The sequence below is a fragment of the Protomyctophum bolini genome, assembly GCF_963924005.1.
Source record: "Protomyctophum bolini genome assembly, chromosome: 21".
NCBI classification, from domain to species: Eukaryota; Metazoa; Chordata; class Actinopteri; order Myctophiformes; family Myctophidae; genus Protomyctophum; species Protomyctophum bolini.
In genome coordinates this window covers 21,931,062-21,949,770 of record NC_137882.1, presented here as the reverse complement: position 1 = coordinate 21,949,770, position 18,709 = coordinate 21,931,062, and the positions used below count along the sequence as shown (strand labels likewise).

At 44.5% G+C, this 18,709-nt stretch overlaps 2 protein-coding genes across 3 annotated transcripts in view; both read left to right on the top strand.

The window, feature by feature from the left end:
- Positions 1-18,709, top strand: part of LOC308336417 (uncharacterized protein) — a gene marked incomplete at its 3' end in the record, with an annotated part of 688,546 nt that overhangs the window by 108,764 nt on the left and 561,073 nt on the right. The window lies entirely within an intron of this gene.
- Positions 1-18,709, top strand: part of drosha (drosha ribonuclease III) — a 119,415-nt gene that overhangs the window by 72,878 nt on the left and 27,828 nt on the right. For both annotated transcript variants that reach the window (XM_080794084.1, XM_080794083.1), the window contains exons 26-28: positions 855-899; positions 10,322-10,479; positions 17,842-17,947. In XM_080794084.1, coding sequence (XP_080650210.1) covers positions 855-899; positions 10,322-10,479; positions 17,842-17,947 — 309 coding nt within the window. The remainder of the gene's footprint in view (positions 1-854; positions 900-10,321; positions 10,480-17,841; positions 17,948-18,709) is intronic.

The following is an 18,709-nucleotide window of genomic DNA, read 5'->3' as shown; positions in this document are numbered from 1 at the left end:
CGTTGAACCACTATGCTAGGATGGAGCTGTCACGAGAAACATAAAATAAATAGTCAGAAAATCATAGTTGTTGTTGACATGATGGAGGGAGTTAATTGTCAGCCAGCCCCGGCATTTAATTAACCTGCATGAGCACACAAAACTAGCGAAACGCTACTGGTGCCCGGAGAAACCGAGATGTCGTCTGTGATTAAATGACTAGTATACTCTCAATAACGACAGTTACAAAAGTCACTATGATTTGGAACCACACAATATCCTATCGTGGGGTTGTATGGGGAAGGTACTATGTCGGGAAGATATACAATATACCGCCTACAGGGAGCAATCCGGAGGCTCTATACAAAACAAACAGTAGCCTACATTACACATAATACACATCCAATCATATAGAGGTGTTTTAACTCAAATGTGAGACAGCTCAAGGAATGGGCGTAGGCACAGAGTGCTGCGCCTTGCTATCTGGCACGTGTCTGGTGTATGAATTAAAAACTAAATCCAATGATTTTGCGGCGCGAAGCAATGCATTGTGAGCTTGTAGATCTGCTATTTTCACTAGTTTGGGTCCCGGGGCGAAAGTCTAATTTCTGTTTTGGGTCATGGGATAAAACATTTGTGAACCACTGCTCTATCACCACCACCTGTTGCGAAGCACCACCAACCTTAATTGGGTCTCCCACCAGATTCGTCAACAACCCCCCTTCCCATTCAGCCTTGTGCCTTCCACCGTATGGCACATCGCATCTCATGTTCTGTGTCTAATGGAACCAAATTACCTCTAACTTTGTGTCCTTTCTCTTTTCACCCTTCCTTAAATCTCTCTCTCTCTCTCTCTCTCTCTCTCTCTCTCTCAGGATCTGCGTGAAGTTTGGCTCAACTACCCCCCTCATCCCCTACAGGTGGGTGAATGTCATTATTGCAGCTGTTTATTTGGCTACGGGTACTCTCTCTCTCTTAACAACTGTTCTACACGGCACACACAAAGCTGGGCATATGAAAAGAAACTCTGCAAAAAAACATAAGTTTTGTTTTGTGAATATTATTTGTGACCCAGCTAGACTGAGGGGATATAAAAAAAAAAATTTAAATTAAAAAAATGTTTGTCATATGGAAGCAAATTGACATTGGTTGTTCAGTTTGACCCACCAGTTTTTTACAGATATGGCTTATAGAGTAATAGCTTGCAGAGAAACAGCGAGTTGAGAACACAGGCCTGAAAGTTTCACTTCTGTGGTCTCTAACATTACACCTAGATAGCATATCTACATATTTATTTCAGACGTGCCTGTGCTATTAACTCATTTTATTTTTAAATCAGTTTCTCGCCTCTGGTGAAAAGCTGGAGGCTGCCCCTCAGTCAAGCTGGGTCACATACGTATATGTCTGTTATGTGGGCAGATTTTCTTGTATTTCTAATGGAGAAGTGCAGGTTGTTAGTCTTGGGAGTAGTCACTGGACCGATAACTCTGCTGCCCTCCGCAGTGAGGGTCAGAGCAGGCTGTTCTCGCTCAGGTCGCTTGGGTCCTTTGGCCTTTGTGTAATAGGATGCTGCAGATGGTCTTATCAGTCTATAATGGCCAGTGTCCTCCTCGTCTTTGCAGTTTGCAATTTCCTGCTGTTGGAAGGGGGTTATTCACATGAAGGCTGTGCGGACACAATTAGTCCTATGATAGGCTGGTGAGGAAGGCGTGCGTGGGGGCGGGCTGTTGAGGAAGAATGGCTCTCCCGTTTAGGCTACACTGGACGGGTGGAGAATGTTGTGAAGGAGTGTGTGTGTGCATGTGTGCGCGAGCGTGTGTGCGCCAAGGGTGCTGGAGGCCACCAGGGCCAACCACTCCCTGCACAGATTGAAGAGCGCGAGTGTGTAAGTGAGCAAGAACATCACCAGTCCTTTGTGCCGTTTGCTATGTGATTGTACAACGAGGCACGCGTGTGGGGAAAACGGTATTGGAGTATACCGAAGTGACCTGACGTTCATCCCCTGGGTCTGTGCGATGCCTCTGGTGCCTGTATTTACCCCCTAAAAGGAATCTATAGTCCGTGTGCTTCCGGCTGGCTGAGTTCACTGAGAGCTTTCCATGCCACAAGGTGCGGTTCCATCGAGCTTTTAGGACGCGACTGTTCATTTATTCGAAAAAAGAAATCACATTTTCCCCGTTTCCATCCACTGATAAAATATGATTATTGGAAGATATGAAATAAGCGAGACGCATATTATTTAACTTTTCTAAAAATATAATTGGGAGCACCATGTGCCACTGTAAATAATTGCTGTAGTGCGACCAACACGATCTGGACCGGGCCGGTTCCGTCCCGAGAGATGATTTAATCCAACTTGTAGAGCATAAATATCTGAGCATGTCAAAAAAAAGTTAGTTCCTAGTCCGTGCCTGTCCAGAGTTATGATTTTTTTAAAGAAATATCTCCTTGTTCTTCTGCTCTCCCTCTAACCTCCCTTCAGTCCGTGGACATTAAGTGGGTGATTTTACTTCAATAAAAAAGCAGGCCTGCATAAAACAAATGGTTTTGTAGCCATTTACAAAACCAGAAATTATAGCAGAGACAGTATTTACAATTTAATTATATTTTCACATGGTTTATTGGTGCTTCTTAAACAAAAATAGCATCTCATACCAACTGGCTTGTAGGCCAGTGGTTCCCAAAGTGGGGTCCAGGGACCCCTAGGGGTCCTTGAGGGAGTTACATAGGGTCCTCAGCTAAATGATAGTTAGGAACCAAATGGACCCTTATGGGTCTGAAACTCTGAGAGTGTACATACTATGCGTAATGCGTGTACCAATTTCCCTGTACATTTGTACACTCTCAGAGTAAAAATGTTTTGCAATATACAGTGGGGTCCCAGAGATAGAAATGGGGCTAGCCTAATTCAGGTCAAACTGGGGGTCCACGGAATGAAAATGGCTGAAAATCATTGCTAGAGCCTAGAATCGATTACATATTTGTACTCGTTAAATGTTGGTGGGTGCTCCTAATTTTTTCCTGGTGCTCCTTCATTCTGAATTTGGTATCAAGTAAAAAAGTTAATTTCGAGCCCTGCCAGGTTAATAAAGAAACTTCAATGTAAATATTTTGGGTTAATACAATTCTGGTATGAAGCCGAGGGCCGTATAAAATCTGTCCCTGAGCCGCATTTGGCCCGCAGGCCGCACTTTGGACACCCCTGTAATTTACACTATACAAAAATGTTATTCACGGACTGCCTGGTTGGTAATTGGGCTACAAGTCCTCTATGCTGTCCAGAGGTTGTCTTTCAATCAGGCTGTCTCTTACATAAATAAAGTTAAATAAATCAGCGTGTGTTGACTTGACAGGGGCTGGTTATACGTTTCGTTTTCAAGTACGGGGACGAGGGACCCCTGCAACCGTGTTGATATTGCTTCTGTTGTTGACTACTGGTCTCCACTCGTCCGTTCCGAGGTGTTTTTGGAGAAATATATTCACCGTCTTAACTTTCATGATCAATGCACTCACCGGGGAGAACAAGAGCCTGCAGACAGCATGAGGCTTCAAAAACAGCACTGCTATTGTCCTGAATGAGAGTGCATAAACAGCACTACTAGGGTCCTGAATGAGAGTGCATAAACTGTATCTACATCACTGCACCCTCCGTTCTTCCACAGACTCCCTCTGCGTTTGTTTTCCTTTTTCTCAAACTGTTCATAAGCAGATATAATGCGAGTTCAATGCTTTCCAATTAGAAACCTTTTTCGCAAGTGTTTGCATAGCCCATTTAATTTTTTCGATTATATAGGCCAAAATCCACCCCTAAAGGCTTCAAGCGCAAAAGTGTTTTTGCGGGGGGGAAATAAGGACTTGTTTGCATTTTGAGGTGTTTCCATTCAGGAGTTTATTATGTGCAAAAGCCTTAATGCGCTTTAACAGGGCTGGATGGAAACGCACTTACAGTCTCTCCCGTAGTCCCTAATATTCTACTGTGTCACAACAAGACCTGCAGTCTCTCCCTGCTCTCTCTGTGTCTCTCTCTCTCTGTCTCTCTCTCTGTCTCTCTCTGTGTCTCTCTCTGTCTCTCTCTGTGTCTCTCTCTGTCTCTCCCTCTCTCTGATTGTGTTTTGTGAGTGTCTGCAGTGTTTGAAGCATACATTTGGACATATATTGGCGGCATGCCTTCAAACATCGGCGACCTTGAGTGCCCTGAAAGGCGCCTTATAAATAAAATGTATTATTATTATTATTATCTTCACATATCTGTAATTTGGCCCAAGCCTTTGCATGTATGTGCATGTGTACATACAGTACATGCATTTGTTTACTCCATCTAGACGATGACATTTTTTGGGGATTCCCGCGTGTCCCGTGGGAATCCATGGATTCAAACTTGTATTAATCCCGGGATTGGGATGGGGCGCCGGGAATGAAATGTCTGTACAGTATGACTATGTTGTATTTCTTTTTTCAATCCCCCTCCCAAATGCTTGAGGTCTCCAGGGGCAGGCATTGTGTCGCTGTGCTTTGCTGTTGTGCTATAGTCAGTGTCGTAGGAGTTTGGAATAAACATGTATCCAGGGTTCCCACACGTTCTGGCAAATCTTCAAAACCTTGATAATGGTTTCTGATGCAGTTCCCCAGACATTCATTGGAAATGGCAAAAGTTGCACGTTTTGATGAGCAGCGATGCCGACTTTCCAGGGTCACATTCAGATTATGTTCCTTAATGTTTTTGAGTCAATAGCTCTAACAAAGAAGGTCAGAATCAAACAAAGAACACAGCCATGGACAAATAAAGCTATTCTAGATTTTATTCACTTAAGAGATCAAATATTTTAGGAAGTTAAGAGAACCATGGCACCAGGTCTATATAGTAAGTAAATATAAAGACATCTTAGAAATAAAGTACAAAGAATGGTAGACGAAGCCAAGATAATTTATTTAAGAGCAAGACTGCAAGAGCAACATAAAAGTGACTAAAAAGCTTTGGGCAACCCTGAAGTCATTAATCGGGATCAAAGAAAAATCCCTGAGACGAAAGATGCTAATATACAGTAGGTCTTATTGGCCATAACCTTAACCTTCGATAAAGGCAGTGTGGCGGAGAACTTCAATGAGTTTTTTCTTCCACCGCTATTGCATTACGACTTGGCTCCGAAACCCCCCCTGTCAGCACAGGTTAAATATGCAGAATCTCAAGTCAATAATTATTATGATGCCAAAAGGGAATGGGAAAGAGCAGTTCTCTTTTTAACAAAACATCAAAGGAAACGATTATAATGATTGTAAGAGGACTAGATGGTGATAAAGCCACAGGCTCAGATGCCATCCCTGCCATGGTTTTGTGGCGTGCAGCAGAGGCGACTGCTCCGTATGTAACGCACATCATAAATCTCCCAATCAAAGGTGCCACGTGATTTAAAAGAAGGCCGGAGTTGCATAGAAAAGGCAGGGGGGGGTGAAGCAAGTAATTAAAGGCCAGTATCTATTTTAAGCATTCTTAGTAAAATATTTGAAAGATTTATTCATGAGCAGGTTTCTAATGATGTGAATTAGTTTGATATTTTATATGACATAGAAGAGTCACAGGTAACAGTGCTGCACTATGAGCTTGTAGATCTGATATTTTTGAAAAATCATGAAAATGTGTGCAAAATTGCAAATATATAGATATAGAATAGATAGAATATACTTTCACAGCGAACATTTTTGAGTGGTGCAACCACTCCTATAGACAGCTATGTTTGTGGCTGGGTCTGTCCCTGTGTCCCTGGCTGTGACCGAGCACGAAGATGGCATTATAGCGTTTATTTGTCACTGTTGCACAGCCTAACACACAGACAGGCCAGGGAGGAGGGCTTGTACAGTACAGTACAGTACAGTACAGTACAGTACAGTACAGTACAGTACAGTACAGTACAGTACAGTACAGTACAGTACAGTACAGTACAGTACAGTACAGTACAGTACAGTCAGTACCACTCACTTCAGATGGGTCCCCCCTCCAGAAGCAAATATTTGCTTCTGGGGGGGAAACATATTTTCAGATGGGGGTCGGCGGGCAAATACATATAATTCTGGGGGTCTTTGACATGAAAAGGTTTGACAAACACTGAATCTGCTCTCAGTCTTAAATTAACGCTGAGCTGTACAGTAGAAAGCTGTGGTCGGAGGTTGGGCTGGGTGGAGGGAGGGAGGAACCTCTGTGGTCTCCCACTTCCCTCTGCCAGTTGTCAGCCAGGTTCATGGCAGAGACCTTGATACCACACGCTGTGCACACCCAGGTTATTTTAACTTTTAACATTTGCTTCTAGATACGCATGTGAGAACATCCCAATTGTTCCATTTTACAGAAAATAATTCTTATACACTACCGCGGCCTGTTGCTTTAAGGCCTCAGGCTTTGTGCGTGATGACGCAGAGTGCTCCCGTGCGTGCGTGCGTGTTTGTGTGTGTCTGCGTGCATGCAAAACTCAGTTCAGATGGGTTCAAATCTGGTGCCTGTCCATTATAATCTTTTGTGTGTACCGTACGTAAGGATCCCATTCCCCATTAGCTTTTCTTGCCTTTAATAAAATAAGTCTCGTGGAGCTCTAGAAACTATAGTGTGCGGATGTTTTTTCCTCTTCTTTGATGTTTGCCTTGATGCCTGACATCCAGCACCTGGCCTGAATATAGGCATTGAGATGTGCACACAATCTTCTCTGTGAAGTCATGGGGTCCACATAAAAAAAAGAAAACATATGAATCAAATACAGTTGAAAGGAAAACCATACATTGTAAATGCCAAATATATATATTTTTTAAAATGTGTATTTGACCTTTTTTAACACCGTTTGATGGTATTCTATTAAGGAATACATATTCAAATTTCTACTCGCGCTAATTGACGAGGAATGCGGGCCGCCTGAGCAGTGAGCACTCATGGGCTTGGCGTCATGCCCGAGAGCACCGCCTCGAGGGTTACAAGGTGTTATTTCTTTCTCACACACCTGCCCCGAAGCTGAGCGTTGAGAGCCGTGGTGAAAGGAAGAGCAGCGGGCGTAATGAGCGCCCAGGCGGATAAGTAATGGCAGTTACATGTTGTGCGGATAATTGCGCCGCTCGCCGCCGTGTTCAGCGTAAGCGGGGCGCACAAAACGACACACTTCCTGGTCTTTTTAGTTTTTTGACACGTGCTCTTTTGTCTTTGTGCAGTGTTGGAAAAGGTACTCAATTGTTTTATTTAAGTAGAAGTATCAATACTGCAATGTAGAACTACCCTATTACACAACGTCTTCATAAGGTACTTGAGTAAAAGTACAAAAGTGTTTGCATCAAAATGTTCAAAAGTTCAAATACCTCAAAATTGTACTTAATTGTACATACATAAATAACATAATTATTTATCGTCGTTTAGCAGAATGTGAAGTATGTTTTATACTCTTTGTGTGCGTACTGGCCTGGACTGAAAGAAGTGATGATTTCTAGCCGTCAGGTGCTTTGCTTTGTCAGGTGTAAGTCTCTGACTGTCTTAATCACGGTTGGCTATTCAGGATTGCTAGCTGGGTGCCTCCACACTTGTCAGATGTGATTAGCAGTGGCGCGTGACATGACGTTAGCAGTCACGCCGCGGGCCATGAAAGTGCCTTTCACTAATTAAGGGAAAGGGACAGAGAATTTGTGGGGTTTTTGTAAAGGGGAAAGGTGCAATGTTCCTTAAGACACGCTGCAAGACTGAACCATGACATCACCACCAGCACGCCAGTGAAATGTTGAATTTAAAAATGCATCCAGCTAGTAACGGCGCATCAACATTGACATGGAGGAAGTTAAAAAATTGCATGTATTTCGGTGTGTTTTCTTGATGGTAATTACTGATAACAGAGCACAAGCTGTGAAGTGTTACTGGCCTTAAAACAGCCCACATTGTAGCTTTACAATGTTGTGGTGGGATTTGTGTGGTTCATGGCTAGCTAAATAAAGTGTGCTTACAAGGTCTATTCAATGCACTTTATTTGCATCAAATGTCCACAGTACATTAGGTCACAGGGTGGGCACCAAAATTTGGTGCCCAAAATAGTGCAAACGGGCCCTCAATGTTAAACGCCAGCTGCACGGGGTTTCCTAGTCATAACTCCACAGGTCTTACCACTAGGACCCAGTGCTTCAACGTATAGAGCTGCACTGGGGGCTTGAGGCAACCTTTGTCACGGGGAAGCTCGGTAATCACTGGCACACGTCATGAGAGTGAGAGAGAGAGGATTAAAATAAAATAACTTTTTTTTAAATGTAGCCAATAAAATGAAGTCCAAAATCCTGCACATAATTCTACATTCATTCAAACTCTGAACCGAGTCTGATTATTTCAAAAGAAGAGTTATTATTATTTCTTATGCTGGAAATGTTTTTATATTTGATGTGTCTGTTGACGAAATAGTCAGTATTTAGCCTTAGTTTTAGTCATCGTAGCTTAGTTTTTATTTAGTTTATACTTGGTTTTCCTCTGAAAAAAAAGGTAGTCGACGAACATTTTTCGTCATAGTTTTAGTCGACAAAATCAACACTACTGGTAAGGCACCCTGGCCTGGTGCCCGGAGATCTGTCTATTTCTATCTATTCTTTTTGTATTTATTTAAAGATCTAGATGGACCATTGCTTAATACTGCATGAGAAAGAGGCTGCATCTGCTGTAAGTCATTTTGGTTGTTTTACACTATTTGACTGGTGAAAACATACTGCCTAAAGAGGCCCTCAGGCAACAGACTTGATTTGTTTGATTCATTTATAGCTGGAGCTCTTATATACAACCCCGCTTGCAGCACTGGAGCTCAGTGCAGTGCATACCGTGTACAAACGGCATTTACAAGTTGTGGGGGGGGGGGGGGGGGTGAGTGCCGGGTTACTGCGAGGGTGAAATGGGTTATTTCTCCCTCTTTCCCTCTCACGCATGTGCGTATATACACTGGTCGAGCTTTCAACTATAAAATAAATCACATCCTTCTGAAGTGAGGGGCGCTCTTATCGTCGTACGTCGTCCTACATCTCAATTCCGGCCCATCAGAATTTGCGTCCTCAACTTGCGTCTTCGATGTTTGTGTTTTACGCAAACATTCTAAACTGTCCATTCATTGTCAATGCCATTTCATGTTTGTTGGGGCAAACACTCAAAACTGGACATTCATTATCAATGGCATTCAGTGTTTTTGTTAGGACAATGTTTGTATTTACACACCCTCAAAGCTGTACATAGGGGAGCTAACGACCCTCAAACATTCCACATTCACATGAACTATGAATTAACCACAGTATTGTCTCTGCCAGGCTGGAACGGCCGGTTGCGGTGTTACGACCCAAAATGTCTAGGGATAAATGGGTAAACATAACACATAAACGGGACAGGAAACTTCACTCAAAGTTGAAAAAGACTTTACTTGTACTCCTCAGTCAAAAGGTTTACAGAGTTACAAAAGTCTGTTTCATAAATACAAATGGCTCAATCACATTGATGGAAGTTAATCGACTTTCAAGTAGATAATCAATCATTTATAATAGACCTTTCAGAGTAAAATCTAGCTCATCTGTTTTTCACTCCCTGGCAAAAGTAAGTGTAAAAATAAAGTAATTTACAATCTGTCCTAATCTGGGATGGAAAGGTTAATTACGGGGGAGACCTGAGCCAACAAAGGTTTGAGAACCACTGATACAGACTGAGCTGCTTTGCACTGTTGATCTTGACAGCAACATTTTTATTTTAGTTTTAGTCATAGTGTTTAAAATAAAATATCCTCATTTTTTGGCATCTCAAAAGTTTAAGTTTAGTCTACTTTAGTCGACTAAATATCAAAAGATTTTAGTCGACTAAATATACAGTTTTTACACATTTTACACCTGGTTGCATGCTGAAAATAGCCGATCTACAAGCTCATAGGTGAGCTTATAGATCTGCTATTTTCAGAGCACAGAAAATGATGTGTCTTTTAGTTACATTTTTGTCGTCAGTTTTTATTTCGTTTTCGTCAGTAAAAAAAATCACACCCGTGACCCGTGTGAACTGAGTGGTGCATGTCCCCTCTCTCTCTCTCTCTCTCTCTCTCTCTCTCTCTCTCTCTCTCTCTCTCATTAGCAGCCAAAGTGCAGCACTATCTCTCTCACAGAGAGAGAGATAATAGGGGCACAACAGCGATTACTGGTACTAATTGTCCTACTCGTGCTCACAGTCACATAGGTGCATGGGTGGGTGGGTTAACGTCAAGGACATTGCTGTTCCTTGGGAGTGGTCTCACCACTAAAAAAAAAGGTATAGTCGAGGGATATTTTTCGTTGTGGTTTTAGTGGACGAGCTGAACCTTGCTGCTCTGAACCCTGTGTCCAGGTCCAGGAGCCTCAGACTGACCGGCAGCTCATCGAGACCTCCCCGGTGCTCCAGAAGCTCACCGACTTCGAGGAGGCCATCGGCGTTCTGTTCACACACTGCCGACTGCTGGCCAGGGCCTTCACGCTGCGGACCGTCGGCTTCAACCACCTCACACTGTGAGTCACTGTGTGTGCGCGTGTGTGTGTGTGTGTGTGTGTGTGTGTGTGTCAGTGGTCCAACCTTTTAACCCATTTAGACCTTTAATGGCGGCTGTGCCCTCTGTGTCACATATACATCTCTCTCTCATATGGCAACATTTGTTTTTTTTGAGTGGTGCAACCACTCCTATATATAGACAGCTATGTGGGTCCCCCCACATAGCATCACCTACTCAACATGATTTGGACGTTAATATATTAGCGCCCCTCACTTTTTACTTTCTCTAATAACAACCTAAAACATGAACCTTGGTTGAAAATAAATAAAAAAGCCAATGTTGTTCTTTTAAAAACCTTCTGGTGTGACACTGCGAGTCCTGCAGGGAGGGTAGGAACATTCCCATGTTGTGCTCGGCCAAGCATGGCCACCCTCTGCATGGCTCACTGGTCCCAGGAGGAGCTATTCCTGTACCCAGAACGCTGATAGTCCCCCATCATCAGAAAGGTAACCGAATAGCAGGATTTCAGGTGCGTCTCTTTGAGACCTTGCATTTCCTCGGCTGTCTGCGGTGCAGGTGCTGCCTGGCCCTTCCTCGGCCACAGTGTGTTGTCCGTGTGCATTATCCGTGGCGAGTGCTGCTGAGTGACGTGCAACACGAGGTACTTGAAACCGCTGTGAAGAGGCTGTCGATCCATGGCACCACAGCAACAGTTCTGCACCTCTGAGTCCTACAGCAGTGGTTTTCAACCCTTTTCATATCAAGGCGCATTATTTGTTCTGCATTTGAGCCACGTGACCACTAGGGTTTACACGCAGCGTCTCTCTCTCGCTCTCGCTCTCAATATAATAATCAGTGTGCTGTGCACTGGCCGTGCTGGCTATTTTAACACCCAATAGGACTTTTCATAAAGTACAAAGCGAGATGATCACATTCTCAACATTCTCTGCAGCGGAGAAGGGGACCCAGCAGAACTGCTCAAAGGGTGAAAGACCATAGCTAATCTATGTGAAAGATGTGAGGTCGTTTATTTTTTCTTCGACAGTCACATTAGTGCAAACTCCTTAAGTGTCACCTTTTCTGAATAGTGTAGTAGGCCTATAACATTATTAATATTTTCAGACCCAACATACACATGTCCACATACATGCTGTATTGAGGTTTGAGATAACAAGCAAACGTCTGTCTGTCTGTCCAATTATCTACGCACCAAGTCTCTGTACGTCTGTCTGTGTAATCCACATAACTCGAGAACAGTTCACCCCACCGACTTCAAATTTGACACACGTGTTCCACACCACCACAGGGGGTGCAGTGGCCGGTGTCGAGTCGGTCGGACCCACGGTTGTCCATAACCGCCCCAAAATGGCCTCTGCCCGGGCTCTGGACAGGGCCCTTGTCCAGGGTCCATCTATGGAGCTGGCCTGTTCTGACATCATTCTGACATCTGCATAGACTCCATATTTGGGCATGCCTGACAAAGAACTCCATATATGGGCATAAAAGGGACACAGACATTATATCTGGGTGGGGCATGCATTTCCAACTTGCATCGTTCCAAGTAGGCCAGTGCCCGACAGGCAACGCTGCAGAGGCCCCACGGGCACCACTCTAGTTGATCAAAATAACAACGCTTCTACATCCTCTAATTGTGTAGTCGTCTTATAAATTAACTCAATGCAGATGTTTAACAATAGTTTAACTCTTGAGAGTGTATAATGGAACCACATTTGGTTATTGTAAATATACTAAAGTAATGCAGATGTTTAACAATAGTTTAACTCTTGAGTGTATAATGGAACCACATTTGGTTATTGTAAATATACTAAAGTAATGCAGATGTTTAACAATAATTTAACTCTTGCGAGTGTAAAATGGATCCAAATGGACTCTTTTTACACTCTCCCTGCATGCACGGCAGCATATACGGCTGGCTCAACGCAGAGCGCAGCATGCCCTCGGGTCCTCGCATCTGACGCATGTGCCGAATTTGAAGACGTTCGGTCAGACGATACTCAAGATACGTGAACTACAGATGCGCAGACAGACCAGACCATGATCCAAAGCCATATTCATATAGGCTGCTAAAGAGCCGACGTCTTTCTCCTTCACCGCAATTATGTCCTTGTTCTTTTTTCTTTTTATTATTATGGAAAAGAAAGTGCCAAGAATATATTGAGTATATTCAGATTCAATTGGTCTCATTAACGAAGCAAATGGCAGACTGACCTAAATAGCCGCCAGCAGAGAGAGAGAGAGAGAGAGAGAGAGAGAGAGAGAGAGAGAGAGAGAGAGAGAGATTCAAAAGGCTGGGAAATTGCAGCCCTCCCCCCGGACCACAAAATGAAGTATCAAAGGTCACAGCGAAGTAGGTCACACTGTCATAATAGAGAGAGCGAGAAGGAGGAAGGTCAGACAATAAGAGCTGAGAGATGGCGAGACGGGAGACCCCGACTTGGCCCCGGGCATATCGCGTCATGCTGTTAGAGGACGAATCTAAGGAGAGGAAACGAGGATGGGGAGAAGAGAAGAGAAGAGGGGATAGTAGAGGAGAGGAGGACGGGTGGTGGGGTGGTTGTTGGATTGAAGTTTCCCCCTTTCTTTATTTACCCAGGGACGTAGCTAAGCTAGGGGGGCTTATTTTCAGCCACGCCCCTATACACAGAAACACATCAAAACATGGGAGCTGAGCTGAGACGGGGAGCCTTAGTCATTTTCAATGAGAGGCGGGTGATTATTTGAGATACGTGTCAAAGTCGATGGGCGGAGACACAATCGCGCGGTCCCGTGAAACTGTCACGTGCATGCTCGTTTCATGCGCACACCCACGGGGGCATTGCAGCTGGATTTTGGTCACGTTTTCTTTGCCCACGCTACACGTCTGCAGCGTGAGACCAGCGGTGCGATCCCCACTGCGATCCAAGCGAGAACGCCTGCTCCCCGTCTGAAACGGTGGACACTGAGCTACTCCACTGGAGCAGTCTGGGATTCAGGGCCTTGCTGAAAGGGCACTTCAGTGCTATAATGGTGGTGGTGGTCAATCACTTCCCCACACAAAGATTTGTCCTGCCGGTACGGGGAATCAAATCGGGAACCGCCAAAATCTCATTTAAATCTCAAATATCAATACCAATTCTAGAAGGTTGTCCATACAATTCATCTTTTATATTCCTTTAATTTGCCGTATAGGCTCCCGAATGATCACCATAGATTCCCAGGTTAAAGAATGATCCGTCATTCCATCCTTTTTCTCTCATTTTAATGTCATGACAAAATGGGTGAGAGGCAAACTGCAACAGATTTTAAAAACAAAACATGCATACATACAAATAAATGTAAGTTAGTATTTTGTTAACTATATATGTAGGCTGTCGGTGTAAAAGTATAGTCTTTCGATGCTTCTAGTAAACGAGACAAAGGGAGGATGACATATGAATTTTTGGAAATTTACAAATATTGAGCGGATTAAACAACTTGCAGGCTCTCCTTATTTAAAAAAACAGCCTCTAAGATGCTATTCATTAACACACGGAGCGGCAAGGACGGAGTTCTCCGCCCTATCAATTAGTAACGCCCAGCGCTCAGGGCGGAGATTGATCAAATGGACGGAGATTATTGATATCAAAACCGATCGCATCGCTCCACAGTCTGTTGCGCAACACTCAACCATTTTAGCCGCCGAGATCGAAAATCTTAAAACGTTAATAACTCTTGATCTAAATCATTCCGTCCAATTCTAAGAAAATATTGTGTTCGACGGCCCGCTAGTCACGTTAGAATGAATACCTCCCGTTGTTGTCGATGGCATCGAGAGTGTTTTGGGTACATCTAGCTACTTCAGCCACATCCGGGATAGCATCCGGTCCGTCGCTAAATGTGCTCAGCTGCTATAAATCGCTGGGCGCTCTGATTTAATGGAATAAATAACCCTGGAAATGACCTACTTGATCCAGCAGCAAATAACTTCCTTGCTTTCTCTGGTGTGAACTTTGAAGAATGATTTTTGAAGCATATCCCCTAACATTAATATTCATTGAACTCTGTAGGCATAGAGAGGCAAACCCTTCTCACTCCCAACTTGTCAGACTTCAGAGACGTTCAGAGACTAACATAACTAACTCATAACATTGTTGACGATAGTTATTAGCATAACTAAGCTCTCGGCGCGCCCCGCCCGCAACCTATTAATTAAAAACAAGATGGCTGAGCCCTAATCAACGGGTTCAGGGCTCGTCTGGCTTTGCAGACCTCTAGTGAAGTCACCCTCAGCGGATTAGACGGTGATTAACTACCGTCAATCAAGCATATTGTTTTTATTAAGTACATCCAACAGGCTACAGCAGCAGTAGTCAGAGAGAGTGGAATGAGCATTGCTGCCGTACAAATCATTAGCGTAATTGCTGAGTCATAAGGTTTTCAGGACAGGAGAAGTTCTACTGCAGGTAATTTAAGACGTGTGGGGACGCGTTGGGCACACAGAATTACCCCCGTAGGAAGCCCATGACATCTGGGGACGTCTTAGGGCATTTTGTAGCTCTGATCCATAGCTCTAATGCCTTCATTAGAGCTATGGTACTCTTTTTTGGGAATGTGTTGATGATCAGTGGACCCATACAAATGTGTTCGTGACCCACCGATGGTTCCCGACCCAATATTAGCACAAATGGTGCTCTATACCTGTGGAAGAGCACCCCGCCACCGTCCCCTCTGAAGGGGCCTCTCTTAACGCTATTATACTGTAGTCAAAGGACACTAAAGATCTTTCCTCTTCAAAGTTTTACTCCTTTCCCCCCTACCTTTTTACCGGAGTGCTGGGACCATAACCCTGCTTTTGAGCAGGGTATAATATGGCACTTTTTTTATTCCCCTTCCCTCTGATCCTGCTCCATCCTCTTTGCACGCGTTGTGCTGCGGCCAGTTACAGAGTCTCTCCCTCCCATCCTCTCTCTCTCTCTCTCTCTCTCTCTCTCTCTCTCTCTCTCTCTCATAGAAAGATAATTAGTCAAAGACACAGACTGAGTAAAGAGAGATGAGCATGTGTTAGAGAGAGAGCGCGAGAGAGAGAGAGAGAACACACACCAAACTCAGTGGCATGTGCTTGTGTGTACAGTCGTGTCTTGATCAAGCCCCCCCCCCCCCCCTCCCCTCCCCCCGAGCATTCCTCTGTGACTTGTGGTGGATAGCGGCAGAGCCCTCTCATTAAGAATCCCATAATGTATTCTTCAACCACGCGTCGGCGTTCCTGCTAATGTAGCGTCCTCAACTTAGTCACGCACGCACGCGTGCATGTACACACACACGCACGCACGCGTGCATGTACACACACACGCACGCACGCGTGCATGTACACACACACGCACGCACGCGTGCATGTACACACACACGCACGCGCGCGCATGCACACGTCGTTGTCCCTCTGCCCCATGCGTCTCATCTCATTTCAGGATTCCTTTCGGCTCAGATATGCTGCAGCACATAAAAGCCAAGATGGTGAGAAAAATGGGACCATAAACTCTGACCTCCCCCCCCCCCCCCTGTTTGATGCTGCTGCCCATCCTTCATCACCCTCTTCCTCCACGCCATGCTCCTCTCTCCCTCCCTCCCTCCCTCCACCTTCTTTAAATTCAGAGACTCTCTCTCGCTCATACTCTCATACTGTTAGTGTTGATTCAACCAGGCTTCTTTTTTTTTTACCTACAGAGATCATGGTAAATGGTGCGTTTATAATAGCACCTCCATCCAAGGTGCTTTACATAGATGGTGCATTCCATCCACCCAATTCACACACACACACACACACACACACACACACACACACACACACACACACACACACACACACACACACACACACACACACACATTCATACACCGATGGCCTTTCAGGAAACTGTCTTGCTCAAGGGCACTAACACTGGGGAGCCCGGGATGGAACTGGTTGCCAATCGGCCAGCATGTCTCAGTACTCACCCTGAACCCCTGTGAATGTAATCCTTTGTGTTAACCGCTTACCTTTGACTGCATTCCCCTGCAAAATGAAAAGAGAGAAAAGTTAATTTCTGTTCTGCAACATTGTTCAATAAATGCCTTCGTGAATAGGCAATCCTGATTCCCGCTCCTGAGTTGTGTCAGTCGCCAGAATAGCTTTTGTCCGGGGAAATTGACAGGAGAAATCGTATCAAATGTCTGCCAAATATGACGTAAATCTTGTCCCCACACGTTTGCCATTTTCAATGAAAGGAGAAATGTATAATGATAAGGGCGCCCCTCACTTCTCAACTTAGGTCCATTATTTCTCCACTTTAGTAATACCAATTGGTATTGTATTTTTTATAATTTTAATCGTTGATTAATCATCTTTACAACGAGGTATAGATTGTAAGGATCGGGTGTTCGTGGAATGAGCAAGCTAAACGTGTGGGTAGGGCCTCCAAAAAATGTGTGGACCCGATAAATAACAATTGGTATTATTAAAGTGGAGAAATAATGAACTGAAGTGAAGTTCCCGAACATTTCTTGCTGAGTTTATATCTATGGTTGCCCAGTTTAGCTCACAAGGAGATGGCACTGCCTGTTTGTCAGTAATGGCAAAAATACTGTTTTATACAACACAGAGGAACATGCTTGCATTAGCTTTCAAAAGGGTGAAAATATATTTTCTCAAGTGTATTTCTGATGCATTAACCCCTGGTGAACCCTCCATTATGAGGTCTACACTTATCATTGTCTTAAGTGTTTCTTTCTGCGTGGTTTCAGCAAGCTCACAGTTATTTAAAGACCCTGCGACTGTCTACGCTGGGAACGAAGCGTGCGTTTTCCTTCTTTTCATTTCCAACGGCGTTCCGTGCCTCTCACATTTCCTCCTTGCACGCACGGCTTTGCTGCGATACCAAACCCCCCCCCCTCTCCTCAGTCGCCTGTCACGGTCTCTGGCGAGGCGCGCCACGGGCTCCCAGAGGCCAGCCGTGAAAGTGTACATCTGTCGGGGGCTTCCGGTGGACCACCGACCGACCCCGCTGTAAGGAGGACTAAAAGCCCCGGACGATTTGTTCTGAGAGCATCAGGCCCTGAGGCAGTGTACCTGAATAACCCCCATTTCCCCCTTCCACCACCCCTCCTCCCCATCTTTCTCCATCCCCCCCTTCCACCACCCCTCCTCCCCATCTCTCTCCTTCCCCCCCCCCCCCCCCTTCCACCACCCCTCCTCCCCATCTCTCTCCTTCCCCCCTTCCACCACCCCTCCTCCCCATCTCTCTCCGTGGCTCAAATGCCGAATAAATAATGGACGTTTGACATGAAAAAAGTCCACTGCTTCAATGGGTTAAACATGGGTCTGTCTGTATGACCGGTCCACATCTGTCTGTCTCTCCTTCCTCTGCAGGGGTCACAACCAGAGAATGGAGTTCCTGGGAGATTCCATCATGCAACTGGTGGCCACCGAGTATCTGTTCATCCACTTCCCCGACCACCATGAAGGACATCTGACGGTGAGACACCCGATGCAATAATCTTAGCTAAGTCCATCCCCAAGCTGTCCTTGTCCAATAGGCACGTTAGCAACTAAGAGAAGAGAGAGATGGAAAGCTTTCCTTCTCACCCGTTGAAATGCAGTTTAAATGACGGGCCACAGCCGCTGCCTGCTGTGCACGGTAAGACTACAGTGATTAGTATCATTCCTATCACCTGGGTGGCTCAGTCGTGTAACTTTCCCGACGTTAACTGGTTGGACGCCACAGACGATTAGCCGAGTTTTATTTAATAATGCACAGGTTACCAAACGTTAAGACGAGGTATGATAAATTAGGCTCACATTAAGTAAAACAATTGAGTACTTTTCCCACCACTGCTCAAATGTGTCTATGAAGAGCTTTCTAATCATCCTGCCACTCTCGCTCTCCGCTGGGAGGTTTATTTTTGTTTATTTTTCTAGATTTTTGCATTATTGTAGCAAAGTGGAAAGTGAACAGTAATACAATGCACAAACCACAAGCAGAAAAAATGAATAATGATCTCGGTAATGTCTCCGCTGAACAACAAACAACAAACTAGGCTCATAACAGTGAAAAAGGATTTGTTTGAAACACTGATGTGTGGAAATCACAGTGACTGTTCGGGGGTGATTGGAGTAAAAGCCTTGGAAAATAAACCTTCTACAGATATATATAGTTATGTTTTCTCTTCTTGTACAAATGGAAACCATACGACGCCATTGGTATAAAAGCTTCCAACCGACCCTAGTTTAAGAGACT